This window comes from Leptosomus discolor, chromosome 8 (genome assembly GCF_034619465.1).
Source record: "Leptosomus discolor isolate bLepDis1 chromosome 8, bLepDis1.hap2, whole genome shotgun sequence".
Taxonomy (NCBI): domain Eukaryota; kingdom Metazoa; phylum Chordata; class Aves; order Leptosomiformes; family Leptosomidae; genus Leptosomus; species Leptosomus discolor.
This window is the reverse complement of record NC_141398.1, coordinates 54,516,242-54,538,095: the sequence shown is the minus strand read 5'-3', so window position 1 is coordinate 54,538,095 and position 21,854 is coordinate 54,516,242. Positions and strand designations below refer to the sequence as shown.

General features: G+C 39.8%; 1 protein-coding gene across 1 annotated transcript in view; it reads left to right on the top strand.

Moving 5' to 3' along the window:
• ADAMTS18 (ADAM metallopeptidase with thrombospondin type 1 motif 18) overlaps positions 1-21,306 on the top strand; it is a 76,839-nt gene extending 55,533 nt beyond the window's left edge. Inside the window, exons 17-23 of the mRNA XM_086469110.1 lie at positions 6,404-6,545; positions 7,971-8,097; positions 12,602-12,806; positions 15,166-15,357; positions 15,726-15,938; positions 17,360-17,507; positions 21,191-21,306. Of these exons, the coding sequence (XP_086325236.1) occupies positions 6,404-6,545; positions 7,971-8,097; positions 12,602-12,806; positions 15,166-15,357; positions 15,726-15,938; positions 17,360-17,507; positions 21,191-21,306 (1,143 nt within the window). The remainder of the gene's footprint in view (positions 1-6,403; positions 6,546-7,970; positions 8,098-12,601; positions 12,807-15,165; positions 15,358-15,725; positions 15,939-17,359; positions 17,508-21,190) is intronic.
• The last annotated feature ends 548 nt before the right edge of the window (positions 21,307-21,854 follow it).

The following is a 21,854-nucleotide window of genomic DNA, read 5'->3' as shown; positions in this document are numbered from 1 at the left end:
CGAAAAATATTTAACCTGAGGAGAAACAAACAGTAAATTCATCATTCATTTGTCTAGCTTTGCAAATAAGGGCTGCCAGCGGGCACCACTAACAGCTGAAAATACTTTCCAGAAGAGACTAGCAGAGCACAAGGGACATGGCCGTCACCAGGCTCTATCAATCAGAACTCGTATGAGGTTCACTCATGACACCCGTTTGCTGAAATATTGTCACCCTTCATGACTTGCTTTAATAATGGGAAAGATTCTGAAAGGCCAAAAGAAACTGAACTGTTACGTGGGCATGAAAAATATTGCATGACCAGGGATTGATAAATTAGCTTAAAACCAGAGAGTTTAATAATTTGGTTTTCCATTCTGTCAATAAATGGATGAAGAATTGACTGATTTGAGAAGTCAAATATGATTTGAGAAAGCAGTGTAAAGTTTTTCAGGATGAGGCAGTATCAGTATCCTCACTAAAGTTTACCTCAAACTTGGTGAAATATTGAATGAAAAAATTGTGAAATCTTTGTGACAAAAAGATAGTTTATTTTGACAGCAATAAGTAACAGATGGAAAGGATGGTTTGCAAAGAGGCAGACATTCACGGGAAGAGAAAGTGAATGGAGCTTCAAGGCAGGAACATGTCTAATCAAAACCAGTAACTCGCTTCCTCTTTATCAATAGGGGGAAAAAAGAGAAAGGAGGCCAGGTGGAATGACTTTACCAATGATCTAGCTGCCACTGGGAGAAAGCCAAGTTGCAGTTATAAAGCACTACATTTATTATTAGCTACTAGATGATAAATTTGTACTGATTTCCCCTAAAGAGAAAGTAAGCTAAAGAGAACTAAGTTGTGCTTATAAGATACAGATGTTGATTCAATACAACAGATAAAAGGGTTCTCCTTTAGTGAGGAGAGATTAGCTGGACAGTATCTCTCAAGGTTGTACATTTAGCATGTGAACAGTAAAAAAATGGAGACACAATAACAACAGAAGATAAATTTGAAACAGCTGAAGGAGAAATGAGATCATACAGGACCTTTCAAGGATACTTTTTTCTTTTTTTTTCCCTTTTAATGACCTTAGTGGACTTTCTTGAAAAACAATAGTTTGTCATAAGCTTTTAGTTAAGATTGTGTTTAAAGTGGCTTTAGAAATATTGATGGGATAAAACCCCTTTTGTTTAAAGGTTTGGCTTAAGTAACCAATGGGTAATTCTTCCTTTACTGGTGCTTTCCAAACAGGTGTTCTCTCACTTTCATTTGAAGCTAATGGTGTTAGCCACTGTCAAGGATCCCATCCAATAACTGCCCATTCAAGACAATGGTCCTCTTTAAAACTTGTTTTAAATGGTTTTCCATCAGCATCATAAGTTGCTTGCTTAGATTTATCGTACTGAAAACAAAGTAAATCTGTAAAAGCTGATAGAATTGATCTTGATTGAACAGAGAAATCAGAATGTGGCTTAGGATGTTGGATGTTACAGTATTTATTAAACAGCGTGTAGATTCGCAGTGGATGAAAACTGCAGGCCTTGCAAGCATAACATGGTCAGGCACTAGTCTTCCACACAGCACACAGACAACCTTCTCTGTCTGCCCTTACTGGTGTAATTGATGGCTCACTGCACGCAGCTTGACTCTGTTACATCCACCTAAAGAAATTATCCACGATTGACAAAGCATGGGAGTGAACCAGGAAGTGTAGATGCAATTTGAAGGCTCGAATCAGAGCTACCATGTATGCTGCTGGGATTCAAAGCCTGAGCTCATGCCCATTTGGTAAATTATGCATGCGCAGAATGAGTAAAGATGGAAATACATGAAGCACATATGGATAAACAGTAGCTATTCCTTTACCCGGCTTTTTCTCTATGCTCAGTTTCACTCTGTAAGTGATCTGTAAATGTCCATAAGTCCTTCACAGAGATAAAGAGTCATTCTTTCAGCTTATTACATGCCAGGCATTATTACACTTTCTTATACATTGGACAGACTATTATGGGAGAAAGGGAGTTTAACTTGTGTAAATTAATCTCTTTTAATTCAGTGTGTTGCAAGTAACTTCACACACGCATCTTAAAATTAAAAAAAACACCTGAAAAGCACCGAGTCAATCATGACAAAGCAAGCTGATAGACTCTAACAATTTGACCTGCAAAATGGAGTATTGTATTGGAAACTCAGGGTAGCCATGAGAAATACAATAATCTCAAACAAAGGAGCAGATGCACAGCTAGTTTAGAAAATGTATTGGTTGAGCTTTGAAATCAAAATTAGCAGCAAAAGGAAAAGGTTCTTTACTCAGGAGAATTCAATTTATCCATTGTTTTAACATTTTGTGCCCTAAGCAAAAGCCACAGTTCTTTTTCTTCAGAACAGATCTGGCAGATTCCAGCCGTAGAGTCTGTGGTTTTCAAACTCAAGAAGCTGTAAATTTTATAACTCTGCGCCCTGCGGTCAGAGCTGCTGAGTGTTGTGTCTGAAGTCAGGTGGTTGGTGTGTTAAAGGTAGACATTAAACAGTTCTATTGAGGAACTGGAAATGTTTAAGGAGGTTGTTTGCCAGCTGTAAATTTGGGAGCAAATGCCAGTTGGCTGAAAAGATGCTGGAATGCATCCAGTTAAGTAGACTAGCACTGGAGGTCTTTCCAAATTTGTAGGTCTGATAACTTGGCTGTATATACAGACTTCAGTTATTGGGTTGTTAAGGAAGGGCTTTATAATGAATGTTTGAAAATATGATAGAAAACTTTTTATGTGCTCATTACTTTGTCAAAATTGCAACTTTGCAATAGTATTGCATTCCTGATGAAGACTTGGTTGAACATTACACAGTGTATGCTATTTTTCAGTGAGTGCCAGGGACTTTAAAGTATATAGTTTAGTGCCTTGCAATATTTTGTCTCCAGTACTTTTCCAGATTTTTTTTTTTTGCCTGTTTTCTATGTAGCTGGGATAACAGAGGAGGAAAGAGACCTGACTGTGATGCAGCTCTTGCTTTGCACGCATACCCAGTCTGCTGGGTGGGAAGGGGCTCTAGCTTTGGCTGCCGGCCAGGGAACAGAGGACGTTCACTCCACCTGCCTGCTGCAGTTGTGTCCTCTTTCCAGCACACAAGAAAGGGGTGTAGTCCAAGGTCTTAAAGGTGTAGCCCACCTTGCCTGGGGAGCAGGATTTACCCCGCAGGCACTCACTGAGCTGGCAGTTGCAAGTTTCTTGCATCACTGTGTGGTTGTTCTCTGAAGTGATAGATACTAACATGTCTTGTTGTAACTCGTCCGAGATTATTTGCTCTTCGTTCCCTTCACTCTGTTGAAGCACCAGGAGAATATTGCTGTAACAGGAGTAAAACTGGTTGCCACTTTTATCTTACCCTCCCTCTTCCGTGTTCTGAGTTCTGTTGTTCAGGGTGCAGTCATTCTGTTTCTTGCCTCTACTATCACAAAGCAAAGACCACTTTCAGAAGACAAGTGTTCAGTCTAATACTTTAAGATATTTTTATTAGAAAAGTTTTAAGCTTTACTCGTTTTTTGGCCCCTGACATAGCACGGTTTTATGACAGTTGTCAGAATCAAATTAGATGAGGGCTAACCCTTACACAAGGACAAGACCTCCTCCTCTTTTGACACATGACTTACTAAAAGGCCAGATAGAATTTCAGCCTCTGCACTTGAAGGAACACAGAACACCTACTGAAATGGGAGAAAGTGCGTCCTCATAGGACCATGAAAGAGGAAATCTGACTTTGACTGTTCATACATTAGCCAGATCTTTTCTAACACAAGAAGAAAATAAAGCTATTCTCTGAAAGTATTTCTGGCTGCCCAATATGCTGAGATCTGCGCTAATACCTTTGACTCGTAGGACCTTCCAATGAGTAAAAGCGAATTAAATAATTTTGAGGTCTGGTCTGTAAGAAGAACCAAGAGAGGAATCGGTGTAATTAAAGAATAGTTTTCCAGGGCTCAATTCTTATTAGAGTTAATACACCCTATTTTTTTCTGAAGCACATGTTTGGAAACTTTACCCATTAGATACTTGTCTCAATTTGTCCTTAAGAAAAGGACAGTAGAGTGAACTGTTATTATTGCAACCTGCTTTTTCTAGAAACGCTAATGCCCATGGGCTTGGGGTTCAAGATTCAAAGTGACTGTAGAACAGCTGTTGGAGTTTTTGCTACCAGCAGTCGGACATTTATATAGAAGAGATATTTTGCTTCATCTGAAGGGGCTGTTAAATCTTATAAGCCATTTACATCAGATAATGACGAATAGCCAAGGAAAAAAGAAAGGTCCTGAAAAAAGTTGCACTGGTAACAGTTTGAATAGAGCATAGTAAATAGGGCACAGAACGACACACCGCTGAATGAGCATAAAGAAAAGTATGGACACTCTGTAATAGGCTCGTTAGTCAGCACCATGTGCTGTGAACACTGAACGTGGTAGAGGCTTTCTGGAAACCAGTACGAGATCCAGGCATTCAGAGTGCATCTGTTCAGGGCAGCATGAAGTTGCCCAGCGGTCTCAATTCTAATGTTTCCTAATTTCCTAATTGATTTTAATCCTGTTCTTGTAAAATAGTTGTGATATATACATATATATACGACCCATCCCTAAAGCAGATACAGTAACATTATTTCTATCAAGACTATTCAGTAAAAATAGAGAGGTCTGTAGTCACTCTCAGATCTATTTCTTCCGTAATCTCACAGGTATTCTAAGGTGCTCATGAATTAAGCTTGGATGGGTGAGATGAAAACTTTCACATGAAGTACTTTAATTTACCTGTGCTTGGAGGATCTTCTAATCTGAATCCTCCAATGAGAAGGCACATACTTGCCAATTCTTTTGGAAGTATTTTGCCTTTTGCACCTAATTGCTATATTTTCAGTTTGGATCATTATTAAGGTTCACTGACTGAATTAAAATCTTTGGCTACTACGAATGGAAAACATAGCATCCGTTTTTCTTTCTTCTAGAAAAGTAAACGGTATGCAGTCCAGATCCTTCATGTGTTCAACATTATTGAGCTGGAGGTCATGTAAATTTGCTCTGAATTTTCACTCTCACGGGTAATTTCTGTTTTCCAATAGGTACATTTTCAGAATACTTTAAAACCCTTGGCTACGTTTCAAAATGCTATTATGTTTCTTGGTCTTAAACGACATAAATGCAAGCTTGTTGCTAATTTATGGAACCAGTCTATACAGAGATCAGTTCTCCCTACAAGGATTGCCTAAGCACTCAGGATAGACATTGTGTGAACTTAACTGCTGTTTTATTAATATTTTGAACGGTAATAATTACTATAGATTGAAATTTTACTTGAAATGCTAGTGCTAACCGAAAAGTGAGGTTAACTGCACCTGCTCTTTGTATGGCCAGATCTGTATTGGTGAAGAATTAAAACTTAGTAGAGCTCAGTAACTGTAAACTCTTGCACTTTTTCTATTAAGCATGAATATAAATGCACTAAAGACTGTTATTATAGTCAGCAATCACACTTTCTATGAATTTTCTAACACATTATGCTAAAATAATGAATAAAAGATTTTTCCAACCTCTTTTCCCTTGTAGACACCCAGGGATAGGTCCTCTCCTGGACTGAAGCTTTATCAGCTGAGGGTCTTCCAAACAAAATTTATCACCAGACTACATAAAGAAACATTTTTTTTTACAAGAAAAAAATATCTATTTTACACCCTCAGCCTCAAGAACTGAGGAAGCCACCTCTAACCACCTCTATTCCCACACAGCTATACTACTGCTTTGCTCAAGCTTCTTTCAGCGAAGCATTGAAGTATTTATGTCCTGCTTACTTAACGGGCAAAGGCCGCTCTTCATTTGTAGAAGGCACTGTGGAAGGACTTTGCTTACTAAAAGGGAGGAAATGTCTCCCACTGCCAAATCCTTATTCCGTCCACTGCACCGCCACAGGCAAACTCCAGTACCTACCAGTGAGCCCCCAGTGAACTCAGGGACCCATTTGTTAAGGGCCAGTTGCAGAGGCAGAGCACTGAGAGCTGGGGCAGGGGCAGTGACTAATACTGCATTGCCAAAAGTCTTTGGATAATATTTCACATCTACTGAAGGCATTTCTGCTTCACCAATCCAGTCAAATCCCTTCTGATTTAAAGGAGCGTTGTGCTGAACAATGTATTTCTGCACTCTTCTGTTATATGCCCTGCAGGTCTTAGTCTGACCAAAAGTTTTGCTGTTTAGGAATTACTTTGATGGTTTTTAGTTTATCAAAACATTAGGTCTCCTGAAAATTCTTTCACAAACATGGTGTGTATAAATATATTATGTGCGTATCATGTTTAGTTCATCTTCCTTCAGAATGACAGAATCCCTATCTTTTTTTTTAACCCCTCCCCCTTTTTTAAAAAAAAAAAAACCCAATCCCCCCTCTGTAGATCCTGTTACAAGGCAAAAATCCTGGTATTGCTTGGGAATACACATTTTCCAAAACCAACAATGAAAACAAGACATCTGTGAAAACCCATAGCTACTCCTGGGTGACGGTGCAGTCAGAGTGCTCAGCTACTTGTGGTGGTGGTAGGTAACTTTCCAATTGCCAGTCCTCTTCTTTTCCACTTTTTTAAAGCATCTGAAACATTTCAGCTGCCTTTAATTTTGCAAACGTGTGTATCAATATATACAGGGTTTACACTGAACACCTGGTCCTTATTTTTCTATCTGACAGTGTATAACATAGATGAAGGAACTTCATACTGCCTTTATAGCTAAAAAAAAGTCATGGCAGTCTCAGTTCATGCCACTTACAGTGAGTCAGTCTTTTTTCTTTAGGTCAGTCCGTGTGCATATGATATCCTGCTGTGGAAGTAATATGGGAATTAAATATGTGCTTTGATGTGCTGTGATTTGGGAACATAGAAAGATACCAAATAATGAATAAAATTTGTCTCATCTGTAATTGAAGACTAAAATATTATCAAGACCTTTACTGACAGTTGCACCCTGATCTTCTCACTGTTTAATTATAAATATTTGAGTTCTGCTAGGTCAAAGTCTGAAATTCTCTATAAGCTAAGGATTTCTTATTACCATATTTGTTCAGGTATTTGCTCTGCACAGACTATCTATTTTTCTAAATCCCGGATGTTTCGTCAGTGAAAGTAATTCTGGGATGTAATGAATGCAGAAAACTGGTCTTTAATACAAAAGAATAGGACTAGGTAATGAAGGAAATGCCATGTTATGCTCCTGTACCGGCAAAAAAGTCCAGGTGAAATTCAGGAATGTCTTGCCAGTGTGTTGTCAGACTCCACAGCAACTCAATAAACTGGGAAAGGCCCACCAGGAGCACTACAGACATAAAATATGACAACTGTATTTTTCTTGCTTCCCTTTAAAACAAATGAAGGTTACAGCATGGATATAAAGCTGATGGAAACAGCTGTGTTTCCAAATTTGACCTGCTGTGCCCAATGAACTATGTGTGAGGTAAATGATATGTCTCAATTAAAAGATAAATCTATAAAATCACTCCCTCTCTTAAGGCACTTGTAGTCTTTTCTGTAATCTGTCCTGATGACCAGGTAGAGTTTAGGTACAGGAACCTGCATAATTCTCAAGTCTGTAAAGATATACTGTCAAAAGCTGTGGAATGATTTGTTGCAGTTTGCAAGTGCATGAGGAGAGCTCTAAGCAAGCACTGCTTGTTTCTGCAGGGAATTAGGATTTGAAGAATTGCTAACTTTTGCTGGGGGAAGGTTCTGCAAATACACTGTTTATAATTAAAATGTTTCATCTGACTTCAATAGCATCTGTGTTACAGAGAAGGAAATTAATGTTAAAAACATGGTGCCAAATTAAATCCTATTTTATTTAGTTCAAGTCAATGGAATTGTACCAAGGATGAGCTTGGACTTGTTTAGTTAAAATTATTCCCTACTACTTTTTCTCTTATATATTGAGTAAATGTTTATTTTACTGTATTTTTTTCTACTATTTCCATAGGACACCTTACAGCAAAAGCAATCTGTTTAGAACATCATCGTATACGAGTTAATTCCTCCTTTTGTGGCCCAAGGACAAAGCCTTCATCTGAAACAAAACTATGCAATACTAATCCCTGCCCAGCATAGTAAGTTCTCTTTATTTCTGTACATTTTCGCTGCGCTTTATGACTGAGTTTGCCATGAAAGAAGTCCTCCCCCAATAGACACACAGAATTCTGTAGCCTGCTAGATGAACCCACTTTTATTCTGTAACTTAAACCAGTCATTGTTTAAAAATGTTAGTTGTGTAGGCTTCTGCCCAATGATAATAATAGAGGCAGTATTTCTGATGTTGCTAAGCGAGACCTCCTGAGGATTGCTTGCAGCTCTGTCACCATGCTGGGGTTAGCTATGTGACACTGAGTAAATCTAAGTTACTTAGAGGCCCATTCTGCCACCTTTACTCACCTTGAATCAATAAGACCATTTCCTGAGTAAAGTGCTACTCCCCATGTGGAAGCTTGGCCCCATGACTCAGATTCCACATATTAGATTAGGTTAAAAGAATCTTGTGAAGTGTAATTAGTGATTTTTTGGGGGCAAAATGTCCCACAAAGTATTATGATACCAAGAAGAGGACTATCTAAACCAAATAAATGGTCAGCAATACTCCTGGTGCCCACAAAAATAAATACGAAGACATTGCCTATGTGAATAATATTTTCTGACAGACATAAGAAAGACAAGATGCAAAGCAAGACATTGACATATAGATAAGCATTTAGAATCCAGCTGGTCTAAATCAATAGAGCTCCTTTAAAAACAAGGGAGCTAGTTACACTGATTTATAGTAGCCGTAGTAGGGGTCCTTTGGAAAAAAAATATGTGTGCTCATATAATTAAACACAGTTTTATGTGGCTTAGAATATAAATGGGTAGATTTAAGGACACATTGGCCATCTTCCTGCTGCTGGTTTCACTTTTGAATTCCTGACTTTGCAACCTTGGCTTTACTTTAATTTTATCCTAATGATCAGAAAAGCTGTACTATGTTGGACAAGACATTTTGACTTCCAGAACAGGAGATTTTCTAAAGCAATATGTTGAACAAATTCAGAGTGTTTCAGTGGGAAAGGCAGACAGTGGAGGATGCATTGAAGCGCACAGGCAGCAGAAGGCAGAGGAAATGGAGGAAAGCTCTAGACCTGGTGTCATCTGCTCGTTTTACTCTGCCGTGGTAAAAGCAATTGGCTAAGCCCACTCCCATACTTCATGAAATAACACATCTAATGAAGTTTCATCAGAAGCATTCCTCATCTCCCCCAGTCCAGAAGAGGCTGATGGGGCAAAGCAAAAAAATGTGTATGTTCTGCAGTGGCTTTGTTTTTATTTAAAAATCCATAGTTTGCAGTATGTTGAACACAGTAAAAAATAGTCCAGTAGTAGTCTGGAATTTCCTGCAAAATTTAAACATTACAGCAGAGTACACAAATTCCAAACAGCAAATTACACACTATGACCACAAAATGATAAAGATAAGGTTTAAATAGTGGTAAGATGTGACATGAGAGCCCCATGTTCCTGCTTCAGCAGTTTCTGTAGGTTGCGTGTAGCCACATGATTTTCTCAATACCAATTTTAAGTAATCTTTGTAGGCAACCACAATCATTTCATATATGACCTATCTTCTGCTAGAACTACTTTTATCAGTGAACTGAGTATCATGTACACAGAAATATATTGTTTATGATGTTCCCAGAAGTCTTTTTAAGCTGTTTATGCTTACCTTCTTTTTGATGTGTCATTGTTATGCTATAAAGCTTCACCAAAATCATGTTCATTTCTATTGACCACACACGAAACTTCTATTTCTGTTAACCAGAGATCCCGATGTATTTTGAACACCCACTGATATACCTATCACTGAAAATGTTGATTATCCATTTTGACACGCAGTGCAACGTTCTTGTACTGAAATTTCTCTGGTTTTCTTAGATTTACTACTTTAAAACACAATTAATGACTTGAACCCTAAAAAGAGTACAAAAAAAAAAAAGCCATAAAAGCCCCAAGCCACCTCTAGGGGAAAACAATTCAACTCACTAATTAATTATTTCAAAAATCCTTAGGATATATTAATGTATGGAGGATCTACATGTAGGACCATGTCTAAATCTAACAGATTACCATTCAGCTGAGTGAAACTACGCCAGAATATCTCTGCTGAGGAATCTGCTCAGAAAGTCATGGCATGTAATATTTCTCGTAAAACCTAGGCTGCCAGCATCAAAAAATGTAGTATTAATAAATACCATGGAGGAAACGAAGAATGCTTAATAGCCAGCAAATAAAGCAAACCCAAATATGGTAGGTATAATAGGCAAGGGAAGGAGGTGAATAATAGATGAGATACAAACGTGTCAGTTTGGTGACATAAAAGAGACTCCAGACTTACAAAGGTCAGCGAGGAATAATTACTGCATAAGAACAAAGACTTATTAGTCTGAGTAGGAACAAACTACTGTCCCAACAGTGAGAACGCAGAAAGGCATCAGTACCGCACACTGTTGTTGTTGGATTTCAGAGCCACCAAATCTGGTCATAATTATTTAGTTATTTGAGCTAATGAAAGATACTCTTGGATCACAGCCCAGATAATCTTGGAAAATGGCGCTTTACTAGAGGACATTAAAGTAGGTTTATTGCCCTCTCCTCTGTGAAGAGGGGAACTTTCTGGGCAGTTATGGTGAATAAACTCTTAAAATGAACACTTTTGGTTGCCCTACCAATCACCGTTGTCAGAAACATCAAGGCAAAGTATTTAAAAGTTGTAAAATGGATTAAAACTGTAACTTGTTTCCAGAAGTTTGTATTGCAATGGTCCGAATATTTATAAATCAGACAAAAAGGAAACTTCTGACATGTTCTGGAATTACATAAATACTGGCTTTTCACATTAATATTTCTTTGTCCTTAAATTAGTGCTTTTTGTATTTCCCACTACTTTTGGCAGTTACTGAGGTTACTAGACTGAGACTTGGGATTTCTTCTGTTCCCAAAGGGCTTTTTCAAAAATAGGCTTTTTTTATACATTTTTTACAAATTAAAATGAGCTTTGTTTTTAGGCAGATGTGAACAGACAGGCAAATGGGATGCTGTTCATCTGTCACACAGTAAGAAAGGAAAGAAAAAAAAAAAAAAAAGCTTTCTTGTTGTTATGTAGGCAGCTATTCCAGTGGTCACAGGCCTGATGCTGTGAGAAACCATGGAAGTAGGACAGGCCAGGCAGTCGGATTTGAGATGAGAACCTTTTCTGTGGCACAGATTACTAAAAGTTTGTAAAACTGCTGTTTTAAAACTCCAGTCTAATTTCAGTGCTGTGTCTTTGATTAAGAGTTCTCAATCGAGTAATCATTTAGTCATTCATGATTTCCTTTGTTTCTTCACTTCTGTTTTCCTATCCAGTTGAAACCTCTGGTGTTACGGTGTAAGCCTTCGAGGACAAAGACACTTGGTTGTATGTTTGCAAAGTGTTCCACAGAGCCTGGGGACCCTCTCAGTGCTCCAACAATAGAAATACTGAGCAGCTATGGACATTTCAAAACTGGACTTTTCCTAAGCAATTGGCAATAGTTCTTCAGACTGTGTAACTTCAGTGACATAATGTGTAACAGAAGCGTGCCTGTGACTGGAGTATAGATTTGCCCAACAGCTTTTGCTGGTTAAATTCCCTCTGTTTTATTTAGATTCTGCATCATCTGTTTGCCAAATTTATTAGTCTGAGGACATTTAAATCCTCAAGACACTAATGACAGGACTGCCGATTTTAGCAAGCAAGTTCTATTTTGTGAATAGAGGCCAGTAATGTTTGACATAAACACCGCGGGACAGCACCATGCCAACATTTGTCGCCCTGTGGGAGTGCATTGGGACGTACACGCTCAGCTAAACTGGGCCCATTCTTTCCCGGCCATGACAGCTTTTCCCTTATATCAGCTTAGGTGAAGCTTCCTCCTCTGCCCTGTCTTCCAAGAGAGATATAAAAGGGAAAACATGTAACAACAAAGGGCAGAACTTTCCAATAATCAAATCTTATTAGTTCACAGAACTCTCTCCATCTGTCTGGCTTCTGGTTTTGGCCTTGGGTCTGTTAGTCTGTTTGGAGGTCTCTTCAGCAGCCAAAGTGACAAAAGTGACCAACCTACCATTTCTTTAGGAAAGATTTTTCTTCTCCTGTTTTAAAGAGATTTTTTTCAATTCAAAGCATAGACGTGATTTGTTAGCCAGACCCTTAGATCTCCTAGATGCTCCAGCAGCCTCAATGGCAGCATCTCTCTCAGTCCTGGTGGAACTGCAGATTCCAGGTTGGATTCCTAGGCAAGCTGGTTCTGGTAGATGAGCACTGTAAATAAGTAATACTAGTTTTTCCAGTCGTGTGACTGATGTTTCATCTCCAGCAAAATGTTCCATGCTTTGAAGACAAGATTATGCAACGATGGCCTTTTGATTGCTTGAGCAGATACCAGTACGTCATGAGAGTAGACTAAGCAGAACCCCTGAATAATTTGCATTTGATAGGTGGCTCATGTGTATTGATTTTATAAAGGAAATTGGACTCCTGTGTTTCTAACGTACATTTCCTCCTTCAAGCTGGTCAACAGGCGAATGGAGCACATGCAGCAAATCTTGTGGAGGAGGGGAACAAAGCCGTCTCGTTCAGTGTGTCCAGAAAAGGGCTTTCCAAAGAGAGGAGGTAGTGGCCCATTCTCTGTGTCCTGTCAGCACCCCAACACAGATGCAGATGTGCAATAGTCAGGACTGCCCACCTGAATGGAGCCCTGGCCTATGGTCTCAGGTAATTTGGAGAAAAAAATTACATTTTTGTCTGCTGGCACAATGAAAATATTGCCAAAAACTCTGCTGAAAAAGAACAGTGCAAACTTTGTGAAGATCAGTATTTTGCAAGTGACTCTATTCATGAAGATAATATGTAAACTATGTATATATTTTAACTGGCCTTCCTAAGTGCTCACACAGGAGGGCTTGCCAGAAGTGGACACGTGGTGTCCTTTTTGGTACATATAAATGGATGGATAATTTTTTCTGGTTTCATAACTTAAGGCTCTATGAATACTTGAAAGCCATTAACGCCCCTCTGAGATTACTTCCCACAGCAATATTAACTTTTCTGAGAGACAACACGCAGTCAAGGAATGAAGAAATATTTGGGGTTAGAGTTGCATAGTAATGCACACACATGTGTGAATTGTGGGTTGTTAAATTTGCGATTTACATGTCCACAAATCACTTCTGTACTTTTGCCTTTGTTCGAGTAACTATTCTACTGCAAGTAGAGTACTGCTGCAGTTAACTGCCATGAGGGGCATAAGGCCCCTGGGCAGATTCCTGTGTGTACACACCCTGCCTTACAAACTTGCGAACTGCCTGACATTAAACCAGCCGGAGTTAGAGAACACACACACCCTTACACAAAACTCATTTCTGCCCTTTCACTACTACTGATGCTGGTATGAACTGTTAATGTAAGAATAAAAGAAGTACTGGGAAATCTGGGATTTAAGAGAGAGCTGACAGTACACTTGTATCAAAAGGAGCTATGTGATTTTTATTTTTCCAGCTTAATTTAGTGAGGTGGATTAAAGTGTGGTGTTCAAGGTGGATATAAATTTACTGAAAAATCTATTACTTCTGTGTACACTTCTTGCAGCTGTTGCTCTTTAGGTGTTCAAGAACATCTTGACCTAGGCATTCCCAGCTGAGAAGCACAGACTGCCTCTCCAGGGGAGTGCCCTGTAGTGTACTATGACAGACAAGTAACTACTCAATAGTCCATCGTAACGGAGTTTTAACACTCAAAAAGAAACTTTCTTTTCCAGTGTACATGAAGGAAACCTTAACATGGCAGGAGGTTATAAAAATCAGGTATGATGATTAGATACTTAAAAAGGAAGAACAAAGTCTTCAAACACATTCACACTTTCAAACATTCCTTCCTCTAAATTTAAAAAAAAAAAAAATAAAAAAAAAATATATATTTTCCTCCTTTTTAGGAGGCTTACAATTCAAGTTGGCATTTTCAAATAAGCCTATGAAAATCAAGTTCACAAGTCCTGCTGAAATGTAGTGAACAGGCCTATTGAACAAGTCAGTGAAGACTTTAAGATTCAACTGAAAGCTATTATATCACAGGCTCAAAGTGATTAAGATGGAAAAAATGCAAAATACCCAGCCTCTCTACACAAATCAGAGTAATTTTAAATGAAAGGAGTTTTTTGTTTCTTTGGGGGAAAGATTGAAACCACAGAATTTCAGCATGCAGATATTTCTGTTGCATCCTCAGTACAACTCTTTTCATGAAATCTTTTAAAGACAGTTGTGATGTAATACAGGTAGTGGTAGAGCAGCATTCTGCCTTGGAATGTGCCCCTTAATTATTAGTGAAAAGAAGAACAATTAGAAGAGGATGCAACAAGGCAGAAAGCTGGTAGCATTATTTCAGGGCCATTTATTTCTTCATTTCATCAGAAATAGCTCATTCATGCATTTTGTTGTATGCTAAGGCATTGAAAGCTGCAGATTGTTCCTTCAACAGAATCACAGTTCAGCAATGCATATTTATTCACCGGTGACTTCTCCTAGGCTTCAGTTGTAATCGTCGCAGTTAAAATATCTTTAGTCAAACTTCTTAACCATTGTCTGTATCAGATTCTGTTTTGTAGTGAGATTCATTTGGTGAAGGAGTTATGTATAGATTCCCTGGGTAGTTGTCTCTGCCTCCATCTCATCCCTCTAGGCCAAGGTGAGGACAAAATAACAAATAACTTAGAACATCTTGCTGTGGGAGATGCCGCGATGGGAGGTTAGGACCAGCTTTCAACTATGCTGTCAAGGGAAAAAAGAATTTTGCTCACAAGCCCAACTTACCTCATCTACGGAAGAGAGATATTACTTATCTGTTCTACATGGGGGCTGTAAGAGTTCATAGCTTACATTAAGTAAGCACTTAGAACGATGTTTTAGAAGTGACACGCAGATGTTACTGTTACTTATGTTCCAATAGAATTTCAAGTTGACTTATATTATAATGGCAGCTACAGAGTGCAATAGCCATGGCTTCTATGCTCTGCTGTAAAATACAAATAATGCCAATTTTCGTTTCCTCTAGTTCAAATGACTATTTCTTCCCATCACAGTGCTCCAAGACTTGTGGGAGAGGTGTTAAGAAACGGGATGTCTACTGCAAAAGTACCGGTTCTCCCAAGGTTAAGATATTGCCTGAAAGTATGTGCAGCAGAGACCATAAACCTGAATCCCAGCAGACCTGTGTGCTAGGACGCTGCCCCAAAAACGACCGACTCCAGTGGGTGATTTCTTCCTGGAGTGAGGTAAAGTGGTGCGGTTACATGGCTCACTGCCTTCCTTTGCTGCTCTTGGAAACATTGACTCAGGGACACACACAAACGATGTGGGGGAAAGAAGGCTAAGCTGTCATTTGAAAATCAGGTGTTCTAAAAAAGCTGCTCTGAAAACGGAGTCCTTTACATCCAGCTGTAGTTAGGTGTACCCTGACGTCTTTGTTTTTCAGGACTTTCACTGACTTGAATTCATATTTCAGTTTACAGAACATGGTCTTTGTGGTTTTTGTTTTATAATACTACTGTTGTTTCACGTAATTTGGTGTCTCTTGCACACAGCACACTTTCCTTTAGCTAAATCTTGCTATACATTTGAAAGGTGTACTTTGCTTCTTCAGTGCTCAGCCTCCTGTGGCCCAGGTGTGCAAAGGCGAGAATTAAAATGCGGTGAGAAAAGCATCCATGGGAAATTGATCACCTTTCCTCAGAGAAGATGTAGAAACATCAAGAAACCAAACACCAACCTGGAAGAAGCCTGTAACAAGGGAGCCTGTCCATCGCAAACGTTGTATAACATGGTGTCTGGCTGGTATTCCTCACCCTGGCAGCAGGTAGGAACGGGAAACTTTCTGGCCTCTCTGTCCTTGTCCCAGCCAGCTCTCTTTCTCCAGCACCATTTCATGTCTTGGCTTTTACAAAAGGAGCAAGTTTCTCTACACAGTAGCTCCAGTAGCATTCCTTAGTGCTTTTCACTACACAGCATCAAAGAACAACACAACTGCAATGTGACTGCTGACTGTTGGACAGTGCATCCACCGTAATGAGAAGGTGATGTTGCAGCGCTGGCCTTAGAGAGTACCAAACCTGGAAAAGCCGCGGTATCATACGCCCCAGAACGAACGCGAGCTGGAGTGGGACAGAAACCTGCTGGGTGTAAATGCTGAAGACCATGCCGCTGTGACTATGGCAATGTGAGTCCAAGCTACCTAGATTAAAGTAGCTCCAGTCTTACATTGTGCCATAGTCAAATGTCTGATCGTATGGAGGAGATATCTCCAGTACTAACAGTCCACTGGTTTCTCCTGCATTTAGCCATTCCTTAAAGCAGGTTGCACCACTCAGCCACTGAAACATGATGCAGCTGGTCCACATCCATCACCACTTTGGTGCAGCTTATTTCTCCGTCCTGAAACTGAAGAACGTCACCGAAAAATGTTATTCATGCTCAACAGGCACTACATTCCACGCTTTTTCTAACACTTTCTTCTCAGTCTTCTTCAAAATGCACTGTGGTTGAACTATTACATATCTATATGCACAATGTATGTGAGCATCTGCACAGATTGCCTGGAATTCCCTAAATACTATGATTAATTACGGGATAAGTCTGTATTTGTTTCTACATTCTTGCAAACAAGCTTCTGTATTTCTGGAACTTATCTACTTTATGAGTCGCATATCAGTGAGACACACACTCATTTAATAACATTTACATGAAACAGTGTATGGCTGGCAATTGTAGTAAGATGAAAATGATCACATTTATCTCAAAGACAACTTTTCATGAAACACATACAAGTAAAAGGCTTATTCATTTAAAATACTTCATAGATCTTTCTGCAAATACTTAGTGTTTTTCCCCAGATACTGCCATGATTATGGGTCCAATGGGAGTTTTATCTCTGTTCATACAGCAGGATTGGGCCCAGAGGCTCAGAGTTCAAAAGAAATCAGTGCAGACAATCAGGAACAGGTTTTCTGAAATGTTCAGTTTCTGTCTTGATGCCTAAGTAAGGAACCAAATTTTCAGCTGAGTCCTTAAATAACCAAACTTTTGGAAGGGAGAACAGATGCACACATCTTTGAAAAGTTGGTCTTGATGGGGCTTGCTGAACAGCAACACATCCAATCCTGACCTCTCTCACTTTGAAAGTCTCATCCAAAGTCCTTGAAAGTGACTCCTTTGGCTTTCATGGGCTCCCAGAGAGTCTCTGTGACGAAAAGACGGCTTTTTCTTTCTTCCTCTCTGCAGTGCACAGTAACGTGCGGAGGAGGAGTGCAAACCCGGAGCGTACAGTGCCTGCGCCAAGGAAGACCAGCTTCTGGGTGCTTGCCCCATCAGAAACCAGCAGTCCTGAGAGCCTGCAATACTAACTTCTGCCCAGTCCCTGTGAAAAGAGGTAAAGCCCAGCTCTCCATGCTGCTGCAGGGTTGGTTGCTTAGAACTCTATATTCAGCAAAAAATCACCTTTTCCAGTTACACCCACTGAAGATTATCATTTGGCATGTTCCTTCACAAATGATTTTTTCTCAGACTTTCCAGCTTTACAGTTGCTCTCTGATACCACAGCATCTCTTCTCAAAGTGAACCCTCTTAAAGCAGACTTGAGTAAAACTGACACAGACTCTAGAAACAGGGATATGTTAAAAAAAAAAAAAAGCACGTCAAAAAGTTATGCCATTTGATTCTGAGCTGCATCATTATACTATCTTGTTATTTAGTTACTATTACACAAACAGAATCGTCCTATGCTGATACTGGTTTATGAGTAAAACCAGCAAATTTTGAACTAAGCAATAAGAATTTGCCATTTATATTTAGTCTTTCTAAGTCAGCCCAAGCTTCAGATTGCACCCATATCCTAGGAGTCCAAACACGCCTTGTCTAGAATGTGCTTCTCTTCTTACTGCTTCTGATCAGCGTGTGACGTGCAGTCAGGGAACATGAAATTAAGTTCTGTCCCCACTTGTAGGTCTATTGTATCCCTCTCTACTTCCACGGTGTGCTTTGCAATTCTAGAGAAGCAGGAGGAGCAAGAGGTTTTGTGTCAGTCAGAATGATGGGGCTCTCTCAGAACCACCGCAGAGAGCAGTGCATGGGCCCCGTCCCATATATTTGCTTACAAGTTGGTTACAGTTTGTGAGTCCTTCTTAACTGTGGGAAAAAAGCTCATGGCATCCAGGTTTGTCCCCTATAACATGTGTTACCGAGGCACGCTAAAGCACTTTAAACGTTGGCTTTCAAAGTACTGTGCGTGAACTGTCTTGTTGCAATTTTCAGACTGGGAGCTGAAAGTAACCTCTATAAAACCGAGGCCGGATGGCAAGAGAAGGGTGGTAATAGAGTTGGGAGTAAAGGTCAAGCTCTTGCCCTGCATCTTGTAAACTGACATTAGCCAACCACCCCCCTCATCTGCTTCGATTCCTGGCGTTCACTGTGCACAGAAACCCTGTAAAACTCAGGGATATCTTAACAGGCATTCTGCGGCATCAGCTGAAGATGTGCAGAGTATCAAACTGAATTATCAGGGGACTTGAAGCCAAACAAGGTTATATAGATGAAATGGCCCTAAAAGGGCTAAGTAAATAGTTCTGCTGTTTTATATAAGTAAATGTTCTTAACGCTTCAAATTAACCTTCCTAAAAAGTTCTGCTGTACTTTGGAGTTTCTGTATTACATCCTTTTCTGTCATGATACAGCAAGCACTTTTCTTTCACCCCTGCCTTCCTCTGCCGTATTTCATGTCTGCAGTAATGTCTGTTATTAATTTTGGCCTTGGCCTGTTTCTCTGTCTCCTCACATCTGCAGGAGCCCTTTCCCCTTTATTATAACTGGGTCGTCAGGCTCTAGAGATCAATTATCTCTTTGCTGTTCTCTAACTCAGCAGATGGAGAGGGAACCAGCTGTGCTGGAATCACATTGAAGCAAATCAGTCTCTATTATCAGTCATGCAGCTCCAGCTCAGTGATCACAGTCAAGAAATTAATGTTTCAGGGAGAGTTTACACACTTTCCTATACAAACCAGGTCATTTCCATCCCGCTGTTACCTGCAGTTACGGTCACCGTAACTCCTAGTAAATCCAACTGCTTAAAATCAATGAAAAATTAAACAATGTATAAATACTTGAGTAAATAGAAATAAGGAACTGACAGCCTGATCCACATCCACTGAAGGTTGTGGGATTCTTTGTGTTCATTCCGATGGTCTTTGGATTAGGTCCCAACAGTAAAGATTTTGGCCATACCTCTGTGATGTTGGCATTGCACTCAGGTCTTCAAAAGGGGCATAAGGATGAATTACCAGTGCCTCCTCAGTGCTCATATTTTATTTTTTTAAAATATTCATAATTTTTGAACAATTTACCCTTCCATGGCGGGACAGGTGCTTCTTGGCTTAATCAGAACAACTTTCCTCACTTTGTGCTGTGCATGTTTTTCATCTGTTGTCTGCCGTGGATCCTCCCAGCAGCAAATTCTCTGTGATGGACAGCAGGTGAAGTAACGTGAAAGCTGGTGCTGAACTCCCAGTTGTGTCCCTACGGACACTCAATTGCCTAGAAAGGCAATGCTGTGGAGTGGGAAGGCTGCAGCTCAGTACTGAGCTTCCTTGTTCCTGGACAACTCTTTGTTCAGTATTTGCTCTACATGACATTAGCATTTACAGACAGGAGCATGCTTTTAAAAACTGAGGAATAAAATGGCATCTTTTAAAAAAATTATCATTAAATTATTTTCTTATTCATTCAAATAAATTTGAGGGTGACAAAGATACACAAAATCACCTTTACCATCATATAAAAGGTAACAAAAAACCCGAAGTGGTGACTAATCAAAAGAAGTTCCTGTAGAAAGACGGAGCTGACTCCTGGCCCACAGAATGTGAGGAAGGTGTCCGTGCTATGCGAGGGAGCATTCCTCTTCTGTGACTCAGCTTGGCTGATCTGAGAATGCAGATGACGGGGGCTAGATTCTTCTTCACTGTCTCCTTGTAAATGCCTTTTATTGATCACGTAAACAGTAGTTCTGAGACTTGAATGGAGTCTTTTCCCATGCTCACAGGAGATTGCAGTTTAGCTATAAATTTTGCTAAACCTCATTTAAATGTCTTACTGCTCTCTCAGACATGGTGAACTTGTTTATAAATCATCTGTATGAATCATCACTCCGCTCTTTTAAAGACACATAAAGCATCCACTACAAAACCGTAGAAAGGAGCAGCTCTGAAATGTTTTTAAGGCGACTGGGCTGTGCCCATAAATTTAAGTGAAATAAAACCTTAATTGAAAAATATGGCTTATTTGTATTTGTAATTAAAAGCTGGGCTTTTCAGAACTAAACATCGTCAGCCTGTCTCTTTTTCCCATTGCAGTTCATTAAGATTTCACCACCACGGCACAGTCAAAGTCCTAAACCCTGGATTCACGCCACCTAACCAAGGCGTCTAAGAAGAGAGATTTCTTAGGCTCCCTGCATAGTCAAACAGAGAGAACGAAGTCCCTCTAGGAAGTGTGGGAACACAAACCCATAGCAGAGCACTTTGTGCACACACGTGCACAGAGCAGGGTCCCTGCGCTCAGCCTTGCAGCGTTTTGTGTGTAGGTGCACACACACTCACAGCTGACGTGCTCTGGGGTGCGGGTAAACTCCATGGGGTGCTGACGGCCACAAGCAGTCGGCATCGGGCATGGAGCAGGCTCATTTTCACAAGGACCTGGCTTTAGAATAACGTTTGTAATCAGAGATGAAAACACAGATGACTTTTTTAACCTTTACAGCGGAACTTCCTTCTGTTTTCCCAAACTGCTCTAAATTTTTTAATTCCTTTAGCCTCTGACCCTCCAATTATATCCACTCTATCAAATTAAATTTGATCTCTTAGCAAATTAAACACCTCTTAACAAATTAAAAAATAAACTAGTACGTTTGAGATGAAAGCTAGTTCATGTTTCGTCTTCTTTGAATGGAGCTACCCATCGTATTTTTAACATTACCAAATGCCTACAAGTGTGCAGAACTATTGCCTGATTTGTAGACTTGCTGAAACACTGTCTTACCACACTGCTTGGATTTTTTTTCTTCAGATGATCCTTCTTGTGTGGATTTCTTCACGTGGTGTCATCTGGTACCCCAGCACGGTGTCTGTAACCACAAATTTTATGGCAAGCAATGTTGTAAATCATGCACGAAGAAGAACTGATAGCAGCATGTTATCTGAACCCTTCAGTGCCAGGATTCTCTTCAATTGATGTTGGAATTAACTTTGCTTTGAGGCAAGACATGGTGCCGCAGAAACCACTGATGGAAGAGACATCTTTTCTAAGGGAATGTCTGAGGTACAGTAATTGCTGGATAGATGTTGAAAAAGGAATGTTTCTGTTTTTTTCTTTCTTTCCTGACCTCACTGAAGTACAGGGTACTATGGATCACTTGAACACTGAGACTCCAGGGGCAGTTCTTCTTTCTTTAAAAGTGTCATTTTGCACTGTCCTGTGTTATGAGGAAGAAATTAAGGCAAGGAAGCCGTTTCTGGCTAATTTCCCAGAATGCAAAGCAAAAGAGATTGGGAGCTCGAGGAGGAAGGTTACAGTGTGGCAGCCTGACAGATCGCACTATCAAAAATGTTTCCTTTCCCCTCTCTTTACAACACTATCATGCCAGGGTAAGGAAGCTGTTTACTGCCACTTCCACAGAAGGACATTCAAATGGCCGTTGTCTGAGAACGCAGCGTCACGTGTGTGACCACGA